This window comes from Heteronotia binoei, chromosome 5, assembly GCF_032191835.1.
Source record: "Heteronotia binoei isolate CCM8104 ecotype False Entrance Well chromosome 5, APGP_CSIRO_Hbin_v1, whole genome shotgun sequence".
Classification (NCBI taxonomy): Eukaryota; Metazoa; Chordata; class Lepidosauria; order Squamata; family Gekkonidae; genus Heteronotia; species Heteronotia binoei.
Genome location: NC_083227.1, coordinates 113,614,824 through 113,637,594, shown reverse-complemented (window position 1 = coordinate 113,637,594; position 22,771 = coordinate 113,614,824). Strand labels below are relative to the sequence as shown.

The 22,771-nt window shown below is 46.9% G+C and overlaps 1 protein-coding gene across 4 annotated transcripts in view; it reads left to right on the top strand.

Annotated features, from left to right (window-relative positions):
* The first annotated feature begins 7,702 nt into the window (after positions 1–7,702).
* PDLIM7 (PDZ and LIM domain 7) overlaps positions 7,703–22,771 on the top strand; it is a 57,442-nt gene continuing 42,373 nt past the window's right edge. For 3 of the 4 annotated variants that reach the window (XM_060240156.1, XM_060240153.1, XM_060240155.1), the window contains exons 1-2: positions 7,703–7,857; positions 16,214–16,320. In XM_060240156.1, the coding sequence (XP_060096139.1) occupies positions 16,216–16,320 (105 nt within the window). In that variant the 5' untranslated portion in view covers positions 7,703–7,857; positions 16,214–16,215. Of the gene's footprint in view, positions 7,858–8,966; positions 9,024–16,213; positions 16,321–22,771 lie in introns of those variants that run through there. The other variant, XM_060240154.1, reaches the window with a different exon arrangement.

The following is a 22,771-nucleotide window of genomic DNA, read 5'->3' as shown; positions in this document are numbered from 1 at the left end:
TTGTGAGCCGCTCTGAGACTCTTTGGAGTGGAGGGCGGGATATAAATCCAATATCTTCTATCTTCTTCTTCTGCTGCTGCCCCCTGCTATGTGCTAGGAACACCTCCCCTGGGGGCCACAGAACTCAGAGTGTGAGCTGCTTGGCATGCATCCACTTTAGCGCCCTCCCCCCAAGTGCCCAGCACACAACAGCCCTGTGTGGTCGGGTAGGCCGTCAGCCCGAGGAGGCTGAGGGGTGGCACCCTCTTCCCCTGTCCAGCCACCCCCCCCCCGTGCCCTTCCAGGGGTTGGGAATGCAGCAGAGGGCAGACCAAGGGAAGGAAGCAGGCAGCAGCACAAGGGAGTGGGCTCAGCAAATGCCCCCTGCTGGAACCCACTGCCGGGTTCAAGTGCCAGAGACACTCGCACACCAAGCAGTCAAGAGCGAGGAGAGGGGGAGGATGGGGGGGACAGCAGAACTTACCCAGCCATGGGCAACAGTCCTCGCATAGTCTCTGGAAGCCTGCAACCTGTGGAGACCTGGAAAAAAGAGCAGTTAGCCCCAGAGAAGAGACCTCTCGCTCCCCCTCGCAAGTCAAAGATACTGTCAAAGCAACCACGCGGTGCAAAACCCGTCATCAAAGTGCCTGCCTGTCCCTCACTCTAAGTCTGTAGGGCTGGGAGCTCGCCGGCAGAACTTCCCACCACGCAAACGTGTCCCTAACAACTGAGTTGTGCGAGGCAGAGCAGAAGTATGTCTAGGAGGGGAGGGCCACTCCCTAAGAGGCAGAGCAAAAGTATGTCTAGGAGGGGATTGGTGAGGTGATCACGCTGCTCCCTAAGGGGTTTGCGAGCTTCCGCAGCAGCGGAGGCAACCTTTGTTTTAGGTTTCAAGTGCCTATGGGACACGCCACTATTTTTGCAGGCGTAATGTAGCACCTCTTGGGGGGCGTGCCATGGGCCAAACTGCTCAGGAAGCCACCTAAGCCTGGCCACGTCCCCAACTCCACCCCCTCCTCCGCCTGAATGCCACGCTCTGTCTCACTTCTGTCCACGCTCGGGCGCAGCCCTCAGGCGCCGCTGCCCTTGAGTGGAGCAGTGCTCAGGAGGCCCTCTGCCCACGTAACACCCCTCCACTGTGGCAGTGCTGGTCGTACGTCGGCGCAAACCCTTCCTGCACCCAAGTAGCGGCTCATCTGCTCCCAAAAGACTTTCCGCCCCCCCCCGGATTGTGCTGCTAGTTCCCACCTAGAGGCTGGCATCCCTCACACACACTTTATCCAGACAAAATGTTAGGGACTTACCATGGTGACTGGAGATGGGGACAATTGAGGTTTATTTGGAAAAACTACAATGTGTCATGGGTGCTGGGGACCCTGCAGAGGAAGTTGAGCCTGCAGAAGAAACTGTGGCCCTGCCACCTGCACCAGTGCCCCTGCCTCCTGCTGGAGAAGATCCCAGCCCCCGTGCCTCGCCCTCTCGGGTGGCGCGTGTGCGTGACCACCTCCGTCAGGACCTCAGGGATCGGAGGAGGGCGGCACGCTCACAAGCAAGATGCTCCCTGAGCCCTGAGTTTTGAGAGGTTTCTGGCCCTTCTAAGAGCAAGGATGCTTGAGTTGCAACAGGATCCTGGCTGCCTCTCTGAGCCAGCAATTAGCCCAAATGGGCAACAGCCAGCAGAGGGCTATATAGCTGTAGGCTTTGGGAGGAGGCTTTGTGGAAGCAACTAGTCATCTCCCTGACGTTCTAGCATCCACTCCGGCTTGACTTTGGTTTCTGGACTCCCTGACTTTGGCTTGTGACTTCTGGACTCCCTGACCTCGGCTTCTGGACCTCGGACCTGCGATACTTGTACAGTGATTTGGATTTGGCACCTCGGACCCTCCTGCTTACTGGCTACAGACCTCGGACTGCCCCTGGACTTTGCCTGACCCGGCCCCAGCCGTGACACAATGTGTGTTGGGAAATCCCTAACATTTTTAAGAACCATTTTAAAAACACAGACCTCTGACATCAAGAAAATTAACAGTGTGAGCACAATAAAAAGAGTTGGTTTTATACCCCACCCTTCACTACAAAGGAGTCTTGGAGCGGCTTAAAATCACCTTCCCTTCCTCTCCCCACAATAGGCAACTTTTGAGGTAGATGGGGCTGAGAGAGCTCTGAGAGACCTGTGACTAACCCAAGGTCATCCAGCTGGCTGCATGTGGAGGAGTGAGGAATCAAACCTGGTTATCCAGTTTAGAGTCTACCACTCTTAACCACTATACCATGTCACTTTCACTAGCTAAACTCTGATACTGCCACCACTAGGGAATGGGGTAGTAATGGAACTCAGCCTCTGTAGTGCACCTTACCCCATGCAAGACACTGTCAAGTTTAAAGGCATCATTTTAGCCAATCTCTTAGAACGTGGTTGGGTTTCTTAACTGGGTGATGCCTTCCTAGCCCTGTATATGTGCAAGAGAGAAGGTTTTCTTTAGGGTGCTTAGACTCTGTCCATTGAAATCAGCAACAAGCAGTCCTTTAATTCCTCAAGGGGATACTCCATCCTTCTTGGTCTGCCATAACTTAATCCTTTCCAAATGAAACCAACCCAGTTTGTTTTCCACAAGTTTGTACTTTTGATGAAAGCCATTTGGCACCACATGTGAACTGCTTTAAACAAAAACATGTTATTAGAAGATACACAAAGAAGTGGAGCAGGGAGGCAGATCATCGCTAAATCTGGCGGTTTACCTCCCAAAATGAGAAACTTGGCAGCTGTCTTCAGGCTGATGTTGCGAGACCTCACCTGTTGCTCTCAACTATCTCCTGTTTCATCTTGTATCTTCTGTGTATATATGAGAGCCAGTGGACCACAACTAGACATTAGGTGAAGGGCCATGGCTCAATGGTAGAGCACCTGCTTGGCATGCAGAAGATCTCAGGTTCAATCCCTGGCATCCCTAGCTATAAGGACCGGGTAGTAAGTAATGTGAAAGACCTCTACTTGAGACCTCAGAAAGCCATTGCCTAAGAGACAATACTGACCTTGATGGACTAATGGTCTGATTCAGTATAAGGAAGATTAATGTGATTCTCCTTTCCCCTGGCCTTGGAAACTTTGTGAAGATACTGGCGCTGGGTACTCTTGGGTACAGGAACTAGAAACTAGATTATTTCCAAATGAATATGTTACCATTGCTTATTTTTACAAGTTCACAGTATCACATGGTTTGAGATTTCAGCTCCTTTTTAACATAGTCTAGGGACTGTTTATATCTTCAAGCTATGAATCACTGCATTCTGCCTTAAATAGAAGAGAAAGTGACTGCAGATTTTCATAGCGAGAGGCCTGAGAAGTTGCCTTATTCAGCTTTAGAGGCTCTTTGGCTCAGATATATCCCCTGCATTTATGCTGGGCTTTGATAATTGTCCTAAATGGGGAGGGACGGTGGCTCAGTGGGTAGAGCATCTGCTTGGGAAGCAGAAGGTCCCAGGTTCAATCCCCGGCATCTCCAAAAAAGGGTCCAGGCAAATAGGTGTGAAAAACCTCCGCTTGAGACCCTGGAGAGCTGCTGCCGGTCTGAGTAGACAATACTGACTTTGATGGACCAAGGGTCTGGTTCAGTATAAGGCAGCTTCATATGTTCATATGTTCCTAAAGAGGCAATTTGTAGAACATCTGCACTGAGGCAGTCTAGCTGCTGAACTTCTGGCGTAGTTGGAGGGAACTGTCATATGTTTGCATGAGCTGCATCTGTATATGTATACAAGACTCTTGCTCAGTTCATTCTAAATGGAAGCATTCTTATCTTTACAACTTTGCTTATCAGTGAACATAAATGCTGAAAATGTGCAGCAGCAGGTTTGGGGTGGTCAGAATGCTTTCTGCCTTTACAAATTCAGAATGACTGAGGATATACCTTATTTAATGGAAAGGAAGATGACAACCCCCCCCCCCTTGTTAAACACAAAAAAAATATTACTGGAGTGGATATAACTATAACTTGTACATGAAAATAAGATGACCTACTTTTTAAAAAATTATGTACCAGGAAGAAAACCTTGTCTTGCATTTGAGTAAATACAGTAAAATTGCAACGTTTGCTGCAATAGGGAAAAAACTGTAAAGAAAACACACTTTCTTGACACCACAGTGTTAGTCTCTTCACTTTCTACTGCTAGAGAGTCTTAAAAGAGATTGGAGAATGCTTTCCTTCTACAGTGTTCTTTGCTTTTCTGCACTTTAAAAAAGAATTAAACTTTTGTGGGAAGGGTCAGCTGGTGATTGGGTACAGGAACTACTGTACTTATAAAGTATATATAATAATCATATATAGTTATGTAAGTATTTAATTATCTATGTGCACATGTTGAGGTGCAAAGGATTAATAATGTTGCTTCCCCACCCCTACCCTTTAGAAAAATATTATTTGTGGCAGACTGCAATGTAAGTGGAGAAAAAAAGCACTGGCGTAAAATATGGAACAAAGTTGGGTGTTGCCTTGTAGAACAGAGCAGTGTCTGGTTTTAAGAAGTCAACAAGCCAAACAGATTTTTTTTTTTTTTTACAAATTTACATTTATATGGTGCTGGCAAGGCTTTTTTTCTGGGGGAACACAGCAGAACAAAGTTGCAGAACCTCTTTGTGGAAACTAACAAAATTCTAAAAAAATGTTTAAAAGTTCATGAGGGGCACCCATGTGTTTCTCCTTCATTTCACTCTTGAGAGTTCCCACAACCCCTTTTCCAGAAAAGGGTGTTGGTATAACTGTTGTGACTCCAGAAACCTAGACATTGACATATTCTGAGGCTACTGAAAATTTGTGTTAGAAAGCTTTATTTTCTTCATAACACCAGCATTCTATGTCTGAAAACTATAACTGTTATATAAGGTTTGAAGCTGATCTGCAGCTGGTTGAGGAGAGAGTTAGTTGGTCATGGAGGCTCAGGGGTCAGCTTGAGTTTTTTCACCTAGGTCTAAGGAGTTGAGTAGTCATTTTATTGTTGAACAAGGCCAACTTCTGTGCCATCTGAAATGTGCCCTGGATAACTATGCAACAGTTTTATGAGGTACATTGTCTGTTTTTGTAGAAAACTGGTCACAGTGGAAGTAGTATGCAAGCCTTAGCTTGCTCACCTCTTTCACCACAACCCAAAAAAGCAAAATTCATGTCATAACTTTTAAGAAACAAAACAGCAAAATAACATTGTGCAAGCTTATGAGTTCTCTAGAAAGTTTCATCAGGAAGAACTCAAAAACCTGCATAAGGTATTAAAAATGTAACATGGATTTTGTGCTCTGATTTAGTTATACAAAATCAGATTTTGCAACTTTTAACCCCCCAAGCATGGCAGGGTTCCCTTATATTTTGTCACTTAGGTTATCTGTACTTTTGTATACCTTAAAGGCTCTGTGTGAGGTATTGTGTATTCTGGTTTCTGTACTCATAGGTCTGAAAGTTTAGGTAGTTAAAGTTTAAATAGAGAGATCTATAATATTCAAGCTTTGCCTCTCCTTTTAAACTTCAGATAGGGACCAGTGGAGAAAAACTATCCAGTTCCCTAGTACTGGTAATATTCAATTCACAAATACTTTTGCAGTGTAAAGATAGGTGATGAACAAGCCTGTAACTGAAAAGTGGGACAAACGGTGTAGGCATTGCATCATACATGAAGGGATGTGCCCTTTACTTTGCATTCCTGATGTACAGGTTTCCACAAAGTATCCTGTTAGCTCTGTTGTCTTTGGAAGCTGAAACAGGAATTTCCTATGCCCATAGTTCAGCTTCTTTGGGAGACAGGTCAGAGTTGTAGCCAGAAATTGTGTGTGTGGGCGGGTGAATAAAACTGAGGGTGGCAACCACAATTCACCCCAAAATAGGAAAGGCAATACTTTTAATTGCATGGGATACACAACTATATTAGTTTATCTCTTTCTCTTTTTTTGCTGACAACTTGCAGCATAAGGTTTTCAAGGCAATACAGGTTCAGAGATAGTTTGCCATAGATTGGCTCTGCTGCATCAAAGTCCTGAAATTCCTTGGTGGTCTCCCATTCAGCCAGTTTGGTGTAGTGGTTAAGTGTGCGGACTCTTATCTGGGAGAACCAGGTTTGATTTCCCACTCCTCCACTTGCACCTGCTGGATTGGCCTTGGGTCAGCCATAGCTCTGGCAGGGGTTGTCCTTGAAAGGACAGCTGCTGTGAGAGCCCTCTCCAGCCCCACCCACCTCACAGGGTGTCTGTTGTGGGGGAGGAAGGTAAAGGAGATTGTGAGCCGCTCTGAGACTCTGAAATTCGGAGTGGAGGGCGGGATATAAATCCAATATCATCTTCTTCTTCTTCTTCTTCTTCTTCTTCTTCTTCTTCTTCTTCTTCTTCTTCTTCTTCATCATCCAAATACTGACCAAGGTTGACTCTGCTTAGCTTTTGAGATCTGACATGATTGGACTAGCCTGGGCTATTTAGGTCAGGGCGTTTTAAAGATTACTTCTATTCAGATGTACTGCACATCCTTCACACCACAGTTCTGTCCAGAAGATACCTACTGCCAATGCCAGGTGCTTCCAGATTATATGATGTACAGAGGTGCTTATGCCTGAGGGTGGCTGGGGGGGCAGTCATGGTGTGTTCTCTGGGGTGCCCCAGTTGTATGATGTTCTTCAGGGGAAACTGATATATATTTCAAAAGGAATCTGAATCGGAAGACGTACCTGTTACCATGGAAGTGACTGTTGCTGGCTTTATGCGACTACCAGGACTGGGGATTGTCATTATGACATGCAGCTCTTGAATGTCTTGCATGGTTGCAGGCTAGTCACCCATGAAATGCAATGGTGATTAAGGAAAACTGAGGTGTTGCTTGCATAATGTCCTAGTTTAGTTCAAACCCTGACTTTAAAGGATATTTTTGGGTAGCAAACAAAAACCTTCCAGAATTTTTGTTTAGTCAGAGCAGATGCCTAGGCTTAGATGGATCTCAATGAGCTAGCTTAGTAGAAGGCAGCCTAATATGTTCATCTAACAGCTAGCAGCACCATGAGTGGAAAAACAGGATGTGACTGTTTACAATGACTGTGCCATGTGAGGACATGCATCTTTCCTTTTGTGGACTGCATGTTGGCATTATAATTCCACGTCTTTAACTGTGGTGTGGTCTTCTGGCATACTGGGATAACTTGCTGTGCATGCATATGGTTATTGCGTTGCACGAGGAGACCAGAATTACTGACAGACATGCCAGAGCCATGAATTCCACTCACCATGCTCTGCAGTCGTGCACTTTCCTTTCTATTCCCTTATTTAGATGTATAATCTCTGAAAAGAAAGCCGTTTGGTTTGTGAAAAGTTTAATTTGCTCAGCTCTGGGAACTGTTCTCAAGGTCCCGAGTCACGTGAAATGTTGTCTCTGAGCTCAAACAGGGTTAAGAATTTTTAGGCTAGACAAATAGATTTCCGAATGAATGTGTTGCGTACAGTGGTCCGATGTGTGTGTGGGAAACATTGCAGGTAATTTCTTCGGATGAGGTTTTAGCAGCTTCAGAGAGACTACGAGTCTAGCAGATTTCTTATTGAGAGCATTTTAATTGCAGTGAGCCGCTTTAACTCTCGCTTTCTTGCGGAAGATTGTTCTGCACAGCTCCACCAATGTCAACAGGAGGCGCTCTTATGCCTAGGAGGTGCAACCCACGCGGCGCATGCGCTCCTCACAAGCGGCGCGATTGTTGAACCGGGGGGGGGGGGGGTCGTATCGAACTGCTGAGCAGGCGGAGCCGCTGTGCCTGGCCACATATATAAGGCACTTCCCCGGAGGCGCTGCGGCTGAGACAGTGCGGTGGCGGCAGGATAGCCCGGTTCCGCCTTAAGGAGGGGTGGTCGCCTGGGCCCTGCAGGTATGTGTCTCATATTTGTCATGGGTGGGGTAAAAAAATGCAATGCGGCTGTTCTGGGGGAGCTCTAAAGCTACTGCAAAAAGATGGGCGCTACTGGCCAGCGGGCTGCGAACCTCCATGAAGCCCTAGGCGGGCATCTGGGTGACTTGTGGCTCTTTTCTTTTCTCCACCCCGACCTCCGTTTCTTTCTGTGCCCTTGCAAAGCAGTCTAGTGACACACGATCCTGTATCCTCCCTTTCCTTGCCTTCGAACGCACCCCTTTCTTTGCCCCGGTGGCTCAGCAGTGTACCTAGTCAAACCTCAGGGTGGCTCATGCCCCCCTTTCTTGCTGTGCCGTGTCATCGTCTCCTCTGCTTTGGCGAACTGCCTCTAGTCTCGAGTCCTCTGTTGCCATGAGAGTGGGGTGTGCCCCTTCGCCGATGTGGAGGCTGGCGTGTTGTTCGTGGTACCAGGATGTAACTGGCATTTTTGGCTTCCTGTAATGGGTTAGAGAGCTGAAACGTCCCATTTCGTGGAAGTAAGCACAGCAACACCAGGAGAGCAGCCCTCTGTTTCTGAACTGGGCGGGGGTTAGGCACGAATGCTCTAAGCGCCAGAGTGAGTATTTTTTAGGAAGGCCTCAGTCCAGAGTCTGGATTTGTGCATGTGTGCTCATGCACATGTATCATTCAGTAAATGTGCTGCTCTGTGCATCTATTCTTGTCCTTGGTCTAAAAGTACTCCTGAGCTGTAACCTAATATTTAAACCTGTTTGGGACCTCTGAATTCCAGAGGGGCTGTGTGCTGTATTGTTTCTGGAGTGAGGTCTGCCCTGGCAATTTTCAGCTCCGTGGAACATGCCTGTTTCTTTATCTGGCGCCTGGCTTCATTAAGAAATAATGATAAAACTTCTTGAAAGCTGTAAAATGTTCGGTGAATGTATGTGTGAAAGCTTTGGTAAATGTATGCGTGAAATGTTTTTGCAAAGCAACAAGATATAGGATACCCCTTCCAGGACCTATCTTAAGGTCAGTTTATGAATGTGCATTAAAAGAATGCCTCAACCTATCAGGTGTGATGGCTAAACAGAGCTTCCGTGTTCATTTACAGTATACCTCAAAGGGATAGATACTGGAAACTTAAAATGAGGCAGTACTGTTGCCTTCATGTTTGCTTGGAATCTAGGGTTAGTCATTCCTGGCAATACAGTGCTGGATTAGATGGAGATTTGTTATGATCCAGCCTGACTGCTTTTATATTTTTATAATGGCCTTAAAAATTGTGAGAGTTCCGTGCCATCCTTCAGTTTTCTTTGGGATATATGCTTTAATAAGGATGGCTCATAACTTTTTTTTTTAAACCCTTCATTTTAAACCCACCTTTCTCCTCAAAGTGACTTACATTGTTCTCTCCCAGTTATTCTCACAACAGCCCTGTGAGGTAGGGTAGGCTAAGTGTGTGGCTGACCCAGGGTCACTTAGCAAACTTCCATGTCAGAGTAAAGATCTGAACCTGAGTCTCCCAGACCCTAGTCCTCTAACCACTGTGCCACACTGGCTCTCAGATTAAAACCTTTGCTTCATGAGCCTGGGTAGATAGCACTTGCTCTTAGTATGGAAAGACAGTCCAAGCAGGGGAAGGAGATGGCTCCAAATATATCTTGACTTTATTTCCTTTGGAGGTATTGTAGCTTGCAGAGTGCTTACATCTGGCTAGATTAATTTCTGCTTAAAGGGTCTATTTGGAGGGGGGTTAAAAGTTTCCCAAGGCATAGGGGCACTACTGCAGCATTTCCCTGCTGGAATTGGCTATTTGTTGCTCAGTCAGCTCTTTTCCTTCTTTGTGGTCTTGCAGCTGAATCCACAAAACAAAAAATAATCCTGGTCATCATCTGAAGACATGCAGGGAAGATAAAAAAGAGGAAAAAGGGAGCCTGGCTAGTCTTTGCTTACCTCCCCCTCCTCCCACCACACACCTTCCCCATGCAAATCACTGATGACTTTTTGCAGTTGTCAATATGGCAGCATCATGGGGAGTAATTGGCTTTTCTGGACTTCAGTGTGGAAGGTTTCTCACTTTGTATATTTGTTGCCTCTCCACAATGTAATGAGCTGTGCCTCCCACTGTGTGTCTCCGGCCCATGCACCTTTATTTTCTTTTTGTGGATGAATGTCCTCAATGTGTTGTCAGCATTGCAGAAGAGTTACTGACCGTTCATCAGAGAAGGCAACTGTCTTGCAAAGGGCAGATGTGGAAATGTTTCTAAAAAGGTGTAGGCCTTGTTGTGCCATGTTGTTTCCAATATTTATGTAGTTCCTTGCCTTTGTTGAGTTTAGTTGCTGTGGAATGCCTGTTCTTTCCCATTACCTATCTTGGTTCTGCGCTGCTACATCTTCCATCAATCCAGAATTTACAAATTCAGGCACTTCCAGAAAGTGTCTATCAATGCATGTAGATCTGTGATCAGACTGTGTTGGCTCCTGCGTTCCCTTTCATCTGGGAAGGTGATAACTAGGCAAGTGCTTACTATATGGACCCAGTACAGAGCCAGTCTGTACTCATTGGTGCATCCCGAAATTCAGCCTGTGCTCTATTGTTCCTTCTCCATGCCTGAGGGCCTTGATTTGTTCCAGACTCACCTTTCTTCCCACAGAGTCAGCTGGCATGGGAGGGGCAGAGTTGCCCCATTCCTGTAGCTGCTTAAAAGTCACACAGTGTAGCCTGGGAACTCCCTGCTTTGTGACACCAGCATGCCCTCAGTATCGGTGCTGGTGTTGCTCGACTGATGCTGTTGTTTCAGATTGTAGGTACAGCTGGAGGGGAAAAAAACTCAGTTGAACAAAGTGACTCTGGAGTGAGTTCCTCTTGTGAGAGCGGAGGCTCAAGGCACTCCTGCAGCCCATGGCACGGAGGCTCTGTTTAGGCATGTTATGCCGACTCACAGCCTTGAGAGGAGGTGGGAGAAATCCAAATGCCTAGCCTCTTCCTAGCAGAGTACATTCCTCTGCCATTCCCATGGAGAAAAGGCATTAAGCTTTGCTGCTGAAATCCTCCAGACTGAAGCGTCCCAGCCTGCCAGAGAGGGGTATGCTGGTGGGTTGTGAGGGATTTCTTCTAGAGTGGAAGCACTAAATTTCCTATACGTGTGTGTGTGTGAGAGAGAGAGAGAAAGAGAGAGACTTTTCTGTTCTTGCTGTAGCTTTCTCACCCACTTGGGTGGAGGAGGAGTGGCCTAGATGGCCCCAAAGAACACTGTATTTATGCGTTGTGCTTGTTTTCTCCTCTTCTGTATTTTTCCTTCCAGCTCCTTGAATAGTCCCTGCCAAGAAGTGCTTGACGTTTGCAGCAGTCATTTGCATGTCTCCCAGTCCTGATGAGCAACCAGTGGAATATGACAGGGTCATTTTGCATACCTTATATAGACAACAAACCGCCTAGGGAGACTGTGGGAGTGGGAAGAGAGTGCTTAGCCTTTGGATGCTGTCTTGCCTGCTTGCTATAGATTGGGGGTGCTTCGATTAGCACACCCCCAAAGTATCAAGGTGTGATTGTGGACCATCTTTTCCTGGCCAGTCAGGGCAATCAGGGCCAGGTCTCTTCCTGCTGTCCTCTTCCTTGGCTAGCAGCTGTCTAAAGCACAGACTGTGAGAACGGAGCAAATCCTCTGTCTCCACTTCCCAATTGTAGCTGCAAGTGAGTGCACATCCTCAAAGTTACAATCCTACTCCCAAGTCAGAATCTTATATGCCACCTGTGGGAGCGCAATGCATTAAAAATGATAATGATTTGACTTTATAATCTCTTTGAACTAGGGTTCATTGGCATGAGCCTGGCTTTTGCCATCTGGGGTGTGTGTATGTGATGCAATGTTTTCCAAGTCCTAGCAGCTATTAATTTTGTGAACAAATTTGGGGCCGAAATAGATGAGATTCAGGGAGACTGGATTTTCCTGGCATTTTAAAAAAAGTCAGTAGCAGCTGCGCAGAACCTCAGTTCAGATCAGAGTTGTAATGTGGGAGAAGGAGGGAATTTAAACCCTTTCTCTTTGCCAATTAAAGTAGGCTCCTTGTCTCCCCTACCACTATTGTTAACTCTGTGTGGCCCTGCTTGAGGGGGGGGGGGGCAACAGAACTTTATAAGAAACTTCCATGTAAGGGAGAGACTCACACGGACTCAATGGTGCTCATTAAGGTTCCCTTTATTGCTATGAACCAAGTCTAAACAGGTCTCCACATGAGCGTTGTTCCCTTCTGACTCTTTAAAACCTTAGGGGGCTGAGCTGTGCCTCTGTTGTGGCTTGAATCCATCAGGCCTGACCAGGTCTTGTTGTCTCATCTTGCCCACAGATCTTCTTCTAGGTTCCCCTTCCTCCTTTCTCTGCACATTCTCAGCCTTTCCCAGATTACTTACCATTCTTTTTGTCTCTGCCCCTTTCTCCCGCGATGTTTCCCTTTTTTATTCCTGGAATTCCACCCATGCTTCTGAAGCCCAGAGAAACTCCATTCTCTGAGCTCTGTCTCTTAACTCTGTCTCTTAACTCTGTCCTTGCCTTGTCCCACAGATTGGGTTTGCATAGACTAAACCAGATAGGTCTGTGCTGCCAGTCTTGCCCTCAGCCAAAACTTTCAGCTGGCAATACTCCTACCCCTTCTGCTGTGCTCAGCTGCTGACTAGTGGGGGAGGCTGTCCTGCAGATGGCACACCCAAATGCCTGCTGGGGCCACTGTATCCCCACCCTTTCCTAGAGCAGCTCCTGCCTTAGTCCTGGCTGTTTAGACCTCCTCTGGCCTCTGTTGCCACATATTGCCCCCGCCGAGAAAGGATAGCCCCTTGTCTGACAGAGGCCATTCTTCCTGGCTGGGAAAAAAAATCCTGCATTTCGCATGCTACAATTCCTTTCAAGCAATTCCTGTAAAGCAATAGGGTTACTGGGCCAAGTACTATAGAGTAAACTAAGAATTGCTATCTTTCATACATTGCAGCCACTACAGAGGGGCATGATCAGTTACTGTCTAGGGCAGGGATGTCGAGCTAATTTGTTATGAGGGCCGGATCTGATATAAATGAGACCTTGTCAGGCCGGGCCATGTGTGTTATAAAATGTAATGCCATGAAGGAGAGATATAAACTTAATAAAGGATGCACACAAACACAATTAGAGATTTAAAAAAACCCAACTTAAAGTAAAACATGATTAAAACATTAGCACTCTCTGGTCTTAAAGGTGCTTTGTATCTCTCCTGAGCGATCTAGGGAACTGGGCAAAGGAAACTCTTTCCTTCCTTCCCCAGGGGACCAGGAGGGGGAGGAGTCTCAGCGAATAGAAGGAAGAGAGGCTTAGCTCAGTAGCTCTGCTGTGTGATTGAGAGAGCCTGGCAAAGCAAGCTATCCATCCCACCCTTCCTCCCCAAGGGAGGAGCCTTAGCAAATTGAGAAAATAGAGGCTGTAGCTCCTGTCCAATTGAGCAGGCCTGGCACAGCAAGCTGTGATGCCGAAGGGAAGCAAGAAAGGGAGAAGGAAGCAGATGACAGCCAGTTGCTCGGAGGCCTGATAGGAGCCCTCTGAGGGCCTGATTCGGCCCCCGGGGGTACTGTTCACATTAATACCTAGGAGATAGTCTTGTCCACTTAACCATCAGGGCTTCTGTCTTGACCACCTAGTATGCCTATTTATAAAGCAAAAAGATTTCTTACTTAAGTAGACTATGGGGTATTCCCCTTTTCCCATTCTTGGACTAATCCAGCCCTAGTTCAGTGCTAGTTGCCTTGGTCTGTACTATGAATTGGCTGCCCTCAGTTGGGCAGTACTTAAACCATTTGGGAGCACAGGCTGGCTCATAGTTGCTGGAATACCTGTCTGCAGGTAGGGTGTTGTGGAGAACCAGGGAATAAACAGATGCTAATAACTGGCTAGTCATAAGAATTGTTGTTCTCTGTTTGTCTGAGATGGGGGCCAGGTCTCCAGGGGTTGAAATGGTACAGGTCTTCAGGAGAAGGGAAAGCAGCTTTCTCCAAGTCCTTTGGGGCAAGGGGGATCTGCTAGTACCTTTTTGTAAAATCAAGTATCCAGGCATGGTCTAGCAGGTGTCCACCGCAGGCCTAGGATATGCATCGGATTTAGACGAAGTGTTCGGCTGTCTGAAATCAGTGCAAATGTTTTGCAACCCATCTGGCTTGGCCACTAGTACTTGTGGACTCTGCCACTGACTGTGGGGTTCCTCAGTCACACCTAAACATATCATCTTTCACATCGTCCTGCAGCAGCCCACCCCCTGCCATCCACATGGGCTGGGGTTGGAATTCAGCCCTAACTACTGGGAGCACCTGATACAATGTACTGTTGAGTGGGTATATCCTGCTGAGGGAATCAAGCATCAGCATGCTGCTTCTCTGACCCCTCACCTGTTGTATCTGTTCCTTAGTGAGTCATTCAGCTGCAGAGGTGCTTAAGTAGATCCCAGGACCCAGCTCTGTGCACTCCACAAGGTCCTTATGTACGTACACTTCTTGTCCTTATCTATGTACATGTCTTATACTCTCCATTCCTTCAATAAATTGACATAGAATATTGGTAACAGCTTGTGCCATTTGGAACACTGGATCTTATAATCAACAGATCTGACCCTTCTCACCACTCCATATGGACTTTGCCAACTGGCAAATAGTTTTGTTGCTGAGGAAGGTAATAGGACCAGGGCTCATTGTCTGGGCTGGAGCTCCTGTGGTTACACCTTTCAGTCAAGCTTTTGCTGAGCTTTTTGTAGGCCGTCTCCAACTCAGGCAGCCCAATGTCCCTCAAGTTCAATATGTGGCTTATTATGGACCATGCTGAGCTACCCTGCTGTTCCCAGTGCTTACTTACCTGATCTTTGATACCCCTGGGGGTGCTGTCCATACAATAACTCAAATAGGAAGAAGCCTAAGGATGCCTGTGGGACCTCCCCAACAGCAAACAACAAAAAGGGCTAGGAGCCTGTGCTACTGGGGTGGCTCAGAAGCAACAAACTTATACAGCATATGCTTTAAGGCTTCGTTAAAGTGTTCTATTAGACAATTCGCCTGGGGGTAGTAAAATGAGGTCTTCAAGGGCTGTACCTTCCAGACTTTCCAAAATTCCAGCAGTGCCTTTCCTGTGAAGTTGGTAGCTTGATCAGTTAAGATGCCTATGTGAAATTCCACCCTTGAAAGTATATTGAGCAATTCATTAGCAACTGTTATAGCCTCTATGCCTTTCAGAGTCACTGCTTTTGGGTATCTGGTGGTGAAATCAATGACCATGAAGGGGACATTGATTTCTCCAGTGGTCCTACCAGGTACATAGCAATTCATTCGAAGGGGTGCCAATGATTGGCATGGGGATCAGGGTCTGTGTAGACCTTTGGTTGTGCGACCTAACATTCTGGGCATAAGGCAGATCATCTTTGCATAGTCTGGTGAGAGAGTCTTCTTTGAAGGCCAAATGGTCTGCAGGAGAGAGATCATGCACCAGGCTCAGTTGTAGGCACTGTGGTTGGGGAACGAGGAGTTGAGTCCCCTTCTCACCTCTGTGATGGTTCCAAACCTGATAGAACAGATCCTGGTCCATCTCAAAAAATGACCCTTATGGCCAGGGTCACCTTCTTCCATAGGATGGTAATCCAGGCATGCCTTATTGTGGAATCTTCCAGTCATTGTGCCTTTCAAGTCCTACATGGGTTGAGATCTAAGACAGGAGACTTAAAATAGGTTAATGTTGGTAGTGTGCCCATTTTGAATTAACATGACTAGATTTGCCACCCTTGGGCATTCTAGTGCCTGGGCATGAGGCAAGCTGGCTTACACATCTACTGTAGGTGCTTTTACTGACTTGAGCCGGATCACCAAAAAAAGGTCAGTTTTATTTAAAATAAGACCTTCCATAGGTCATATGAATCTATTCAGAATATGCATTTTACTCTGTACTCCCAGGCATAGTTTGGTAAATGTTAGAGCACAGGTTTTGCTGTGATAACAGTGGGGTGGGACTATGAAGGACTGAAGAGGGAAATCATCTTCTCAGTGTCTTTGTGAACTGCCAATGCCTGTTTTCTGGTATGGTGCAGCAGCAGGAAAACCTCTGAAGGCTTGGTCTAAAGATGAAGGAAGGAAAAGCAGAGGCATTGCTGTAGGAAGAATGAAGGAAGCGCTGGTGTGTGGGGATATGCCCCAATGTGGACATACATTACACCTTGGGTTTTGGGAAGGAGCTTGGGAAGCCCTTGCCACTGCTTGTCTCACATTTTGGCACTGGAACGTCTTTAGTATGGGAGATATCTCCTATTCTTCAGGTGCCCCCCCTCCTCAGCTGTCCCTTGTCTTGTTATACTTTCACTTAAGGATCTTCCTTTTCCTCCCCAGAAATGAGTGACATGGATTCGTACAAGGTGGTACTGGAGGGGCCACCACCATGGGGATTCCGGCTGCAGGGTGGCAAGGACTTCAACATGCCATTATCCATTTCTCGGGTAAGTTGCTAGTTTAAGCCCCCTTTCCAAGGACCCCTTCTCTACCTTCTAAGCCCCCGTGTCCAAGAGTGTTGAGCATGCACAGAGCCCTGTTATGCTGCACCACTTCCTTTACAAGTATTTCTTTGTGCCTAGCTCTGTGCTGGTGTTGCTTTCGTAAGAGAAAGGACTCTGCCCAAGATGCTGCCAATCTTCCTGCTCTCATGATGTCATGAAGGAACTCTAAGCAACAATCTGTCATTTGATATCAAGTTCTTGAGGCTCCCGCACTCTATTTTTGGATCCTGTGGTAGTTGCTCTTGCTGGTGGTTGGATGGAGATAGCTCTCCATAGGAAGGGACTGTGGCAATGTGAATACATGTTCCTGCTGTTCTAGATGTGATGCCAGGTTGTGCAGCTCTACCAAATGATAGCTTCCACAGGACTGTAAGCTGGCTTTGACTTCATTGGCATAGGATTCTCTTGGCACCTAATCAAACAATGGTGCTGTGAGGGATGCTTTCTTTAAAGTCTCTCTTTTGTATATTGAAGTGCTGTTGGTGAGTTTGGAAGATATGGGATTGTCTTCTGATGTCTTTATTTCCCCCACCCTGGCTTTAGCAGTTGCTGGGAAAACCACCTGGAGTCTCTGCTGGGGAAGAAAACGCATGTGTCCAGGCTGAATCACTAGTATATGCCAGCACTTTTCATTTTATCTTCTTGATACCAAACGGCTATGAGCTGATTTCTTAAGCTTCTTGTGTGGCAAGTGATACTTAATTCACCCTTAGCACCGGTGTTTAAGCCATTCTCTCTTTTTTGGGGGGGGGGGTGTTTTTCTGGTTCAAAGCTGTGAATTCACAGGGAAGCTTTAGCTTTGCCACTAGATCAGCCTCCACTTCCAATCCATCATATGGGGGCCTCAGGATAAGTGTGAAGTTCTTTTATTATAATTACTAAAATTACCCCTCAGCTTTTCAGTCTTGCAACTTCCTTGCTGATATGTCAGCTTTATTTTCTGGGTCCAAAGGAGCTTCTTTTGTAGCAGCCTAGGACTGTAATTCCTGACCTGAAAGTGCCCTTCTAGGTTTGCTGGGTACTCATGAAGCTGTCAGTGGATGGCTTGCAGACAACTCCTCCTCTGCTTGGAATTGCCTTATAAGCCTTGGAATGCTGAGCGCTGCTGACGCTTGCGGCTACTTGGCAGAGCAGAATGTTTTTCTATAAACGAGAAGCCCCAAGGGCTGGGGGAAGGCACCGTGAAGCCCCCTCCACTCCGTCAGACAGTCAACCCCCCCCCCCCTGCTCAAATGCCTTCCTAGTACTGCAGGTTTTGCATCACCATCTCACCCCAGTTGGGTCTTACTGGTTTCCCATCCCACTTCTTGTGGTAAGGGAGGGCCTATTTACATTCTTCGCTGCTCCATTCCTACAAGGCTGTTCTTCCAACCCATCTCTGGGGACGCTCTGCTTTCCTGCTTTCCTGATTTTGTGCTGAGACAGCCTTTGCTGTTTGTCCGGGGTTTGTGTGTATGTGTTTTCCCCACTTCAGGTTTCACTTGGCTCATGGCCAACTCTTAACAAAAGACCCTGCCTAGACAGGGGAGAGCCTGTCTTCCAGAGAGACCCCAGCCAGTGCCTCCCACCAACATGCCAGACTAGAACAGTAGCCCCCCCCCCCTTTCCCCTTGTGCAGCATGCCACAGCCCGTCCCTTGCAAACTGCATGAGTTTCTTTGTGGTCAAGCCTTGGGAATCCTTTTCTTCCTGTACTGTATATACTTAGTTATGTTTGTCAGTGGGCATCATGGCTGCGTACAGCCAATGTTTGTTGCCTAGTCTGAGGCACAGCTGCTTGGGCAGTGCAAGTGGTACACTTTGTGGTTTGGCTCTCTCCTCCTTGGCTGGTCTGCTAGCATCAGTAGCAGCTCCAGTGAGAATGTAGGGTGATGTTTGCTGTGCTGACAACAGGACAGGAGGCTACCTATTTGTCCTGCAGGCTAGTGTGCATTTGTTGCCATCGGGCTTCACCTTACGTTAGTTTTGCCCTTTGCTGCCCTAGAACAAATCTGTACATTTCCCATAGGTATCCCAGAGACATCCGCTTAATTGCAGGGTGCCTCAGGTGGCGGTGCTCTTCCCGATGTTGTTCAATATCTATATGTGCCCCCTTGCCCAGATTGTCCAGAGATTTGGGCTGGGTTGCCATAAGTACGCTGATGACACCCAGCTCTATCTGCTGATGGATGGCCGGCTGGCCTCTGCCCCAGAAAATTTAGTCCTGGCACTGCAAGCCGTGGTAGGGTGGCTCAGGCTGAGTCATCTGAAGCGGAATTCGATGAAGACAGAGGTCCTTTGCCTGAGTTGCGGTGGTCTGGGAAGAGAAATCACTCTAACAGCTTTTAATGGGGCACCATGGATATCGGCGCCCAGAGTCAGAAGCTTGGGGGTGCTACTGGAGCCCACATTGGCAATGGAGGCCCAGATAGCAGCCACTTTTTTCACCTTAGGCGGGTACGACAGTTGGTCCCCTTCCTGGAGCGCAGCGACCTAGCAACTGTGATCCATGCAACAGTCACCTTGAGACTAGACTACTGTAATGCCCTCTACATGGGGCTGCCCTTGTCTTGGATCTGGAAACTGCAGTTGGTGCAGAACGCAGCAGCTAGGCTGTTATTGGGTCTCTCGATATGGGAGCACATACATCCAAGGCTGCGGGAACTGCACTGGCTGCCAATAGTATTCTGGATTTGCTACAAGGTGCTGGTTATTACCATTAAAGCCCTATATAGCCGAGGACCGGTCTACCTTAGGGAACGTCTCTCCCCACATGTTCCCCAGATCTGGATCACAGAATTTACTGTCAATCCCCGGGCTGAGAGAGGCGAGTCTGAAGGCTACCAGAGAAAGAGTCTTCTCAATTGTGGCCCCCCCACTGGTGGAACCAACTCCCAGAAGATGTAAGGGCCTTGCAGGACCTTGCCCAGTTCCGTAAGGCCTGTAAAACAGTTCTATTTCAACTTGCCTTTAGTTAAATTACAGTATAAGTAGATGCCTAACATCGCTGAATTTAATAGTACCAACACTTGCACCAAAATTGTTTTAGATCATTTTAAATTGTTTTAGCTTGTTTGATCGGTAATGATTATTGTTAATTTTAATTGTTTGCTATTGTTTTATTGTCTGGGTTTGACTGTTGTTAGCCGCCCTGAGCCTGCTTCAGCGGGGAGGGCGGGATATAAATGCGAGAAATAAATAAATAAATAGGTAGGTAATTTGTCTTCTTGGAATGCAGACCTGGGATGTTACTTGACTCTTTACTGCTGAACTTGCACAAGTGCAGTTCTTGATAAATGATCTAATATACTGGGGTGGGTGGGGAGAGGAAGAGAGGGGTAGTTTGAGGAGAAGATTGTGAAGTAGGTAGCACAGTTAATCTTCTGCTTAGATAATCTGTGAGCAGAAAATTAAGGTATGTGCATGCAAGTTTCAAAAAGTGAAAGATGTAGAAAACAGACTGATGGTGGTGTAAGTGGAGGGATAGAACCACTGGGTTTGAAAGAGGACTGTGAAACTCATGTCCATATGTGTGAAGTAAAATCTTGTGCCTCTTTAATAATGTGGAAGGTCCTGCATAGAAAGCAAACAGGAAGTTGAATACAAATGGATCCTGTATGTGGTTGGGACTAGATCCTTTCCAATGCACACACAGAGCTGCAGCAAACAGTGAAAAAATGGAAAACACTCCCTTGGCTGTATGCTCAGAAATGCCTGACTGAGTGCTGCTCTCAGATCTACCAAAAGGTTGGCTTTAGAAGCCTCCAGTACACCATTTTGGAACCTGCAACACAGTTCTGGGAATAGCTGTCGTAATCTTTAAACATATGAATCCAAGTATTCGTAATCCTTATTTTTTTTGCAACGAAGTAACCAAAATTATGTAAGCAGCTTGCTGATAAATACTATAAGCCAGAGAAGAGTCTGGATGTTGTTTACGGTTGGGGGATGGGACTCCTGCACCATTAGTGTCTGTGTTGCAGACTTCTATTGCCTCAATATTGTCTGAACGCTTACTTTCCTTTCTTGGACTTTCTTGCGATCAATGGAAGAAACATGAAGAGTGGAATATCGAACCATATGCTAATCTCTTTCCCTGTCCTCCTCCAGTTTTATCACCAAAACAAAGCTTAATGGCATGACCAAAACAAAGTTTTGATCCTCACTACAAGGCCCCCCTGGACTGGACCGCCAATGTTGTGCGCCCAGGCCTCAGGGTAAAACACAAAGCAGTTTGATGCTGTGAGCACCCCCTTGCCCCAAGCTACCATGGAAGGAACTGTAAAGACAAGTTGAATTAAGCACCCCCCCACCTGTGGAAGTGAGGGGCAGTGGCCCAGGCACAAGGTCACATACATGGTGGGATCCAGGCCAAGCAAAGCCCAGTAAGCTGGAGACACCTGTGGAGCAGCAGCCATCTCCAGCAAAGGAGATCCACAGTGGGGCGGTGCTGGGGGTTCAAGCCAGAAACCATCAAAAGCCATGCCACCCCCATGCAGCGGCAGCCACCTCAGGCTCCCAGATCATCTGATGGGGGATCAGACACTGCACTCACAAGGCTACACATATGGCAGAGGCCCCAGTGAGCAGTATAGCGGGAGATGGCTGGCACTACCTCCCTACTGCGGTAGCCACCTATGGCTGAAGGTCGCTGGGTGGCCTATGGGGGAGGGAGGCCTGGTCACTGAGTTGCTTGCTTGGAGGCAGGACTAGGCACCTGATGTGTGGAAGAAACTGCCAAAGAATGCCCCCCATGAGCCAAAACACAGGTGCTGTGTGGGTGGGGTGGGGCTGAATATGGTGGCAAAGCTGGCTGCCAGCAGGCCCCGGCAGAGGACCCTCTATACCACACATGCAAACATGGATCCCTGGAGCTGCAGGCCGAGCAGAGAGGTATGCAACCTCACCTTGGAACTCTGAGCCATCAAGGATGCGTCTGTGGATGCTTCCAACTAACCAGTGAGGCTGTGACTGAAGCAAAGGCGTTCTGTTTGACTGCTGCAGACAAGATTGTCCTGCTGCATTAAAGCCGCAATCTGAGTAGCACCCCCCCCCCACTCTCCCCCCTTCCAGCAGCCTCCTGTTCCCTCCATCACACCAGTTGCTTGCAGGCCTGATAAGAACTCTGGATGGACTGGTTCCATTCCCCATGCCTTATGTTGGACCCCTGCTCTAGAGAACTCCCTGCTCAGCTTTTGCAGCATATGGACTGAAAATGGGGCTTCAGTCTTGGAATATGGGCTTTAAGGCTGGGGAGGAGGGAGAGGAACCTCTTATACAGATCCTGTTGACAAAGTCTGGGTTAATAGGTCTGCACTATGAAGCTTGAACTCTCATTGGATGGGAAAACTTTGAGTCCAGTGGCACCTTTAAGACCAACGAAGTTTAGTTCTGGGTATAAGCTTTCACGTGCATGCGCTTCATCGGAGGAAGTGCGAGCCCTGCGGGACCTTAACCAATTCCGCAGGGCTTGCAAAACTACCCTCTTCCAACAAGCTTATAGGGAACTCTGAATGTGACATCTAGCCATCTGGATAGACATCCCACTGAATATAGCACCTTTAATTTACTATGGTTTTATAATTTTTATGTAACTTTTAAATTGTATTTTAACTGTATCTTTTATGAATTGTATAACTGATCATGGTATATACCATGTCCTGTTAGCCGCCCTGAGCCTGCTCCGGTGGGGAGGGCGGGATATAAATAAAACTTATTATTATTATCAGTGTGCATGCACATGAAAGCTTATATCTAGAATTACACTTTGTTGATCTTAAAGGTGCCACTGGACTCAAACTTTGTTCCATTGCTTCAGACAAACCAGCTACCCACCTGAATCTATTTTCGTTGGATGAATTTAAGTAGCCATTTACAAGAGGTAAATTTATTATGGCTAGCAGTGCACAATCATATGGCAAGCTAGTTCCTATCCATTCACTCAAGTGATGGGAGAGGATTTTTCCATACCATCATTCTAGTTCAGAAATCTTTGTAAGCAGTAAAAATTTCCTCACTCTGATCAAGGTCTACTGGCTGTCATATATATACTGCAATAAATTACTACCTCAGAAATGATTGTGTATTTGCTCTTTGTCTTCCTTAAAACTTGGAAGAACCTTTTAAGATTGAAGGAATGAATGATACAACACTGTCTGATCACTTGGAGCCATTATTCATTGCCACAGATGTCCAAACAGGTGACTAATTTTGAGTCTAAGTTCTGGTCTACATATGCAACAGAATGAAGTAATACTATGAGTTGTGTTACTTCAGGCTGCACAGAATGAGATGGGAGTCACATGTTCTCCCCATGTTCAAATCCCCTGCAAAGAAAAATTTAACGCAAGGGTTCAAAGGGTTCTAGGCTATTATTCCACATGCTGTGCCAGTTCCCCCCTCCCCACTTAGAAAGA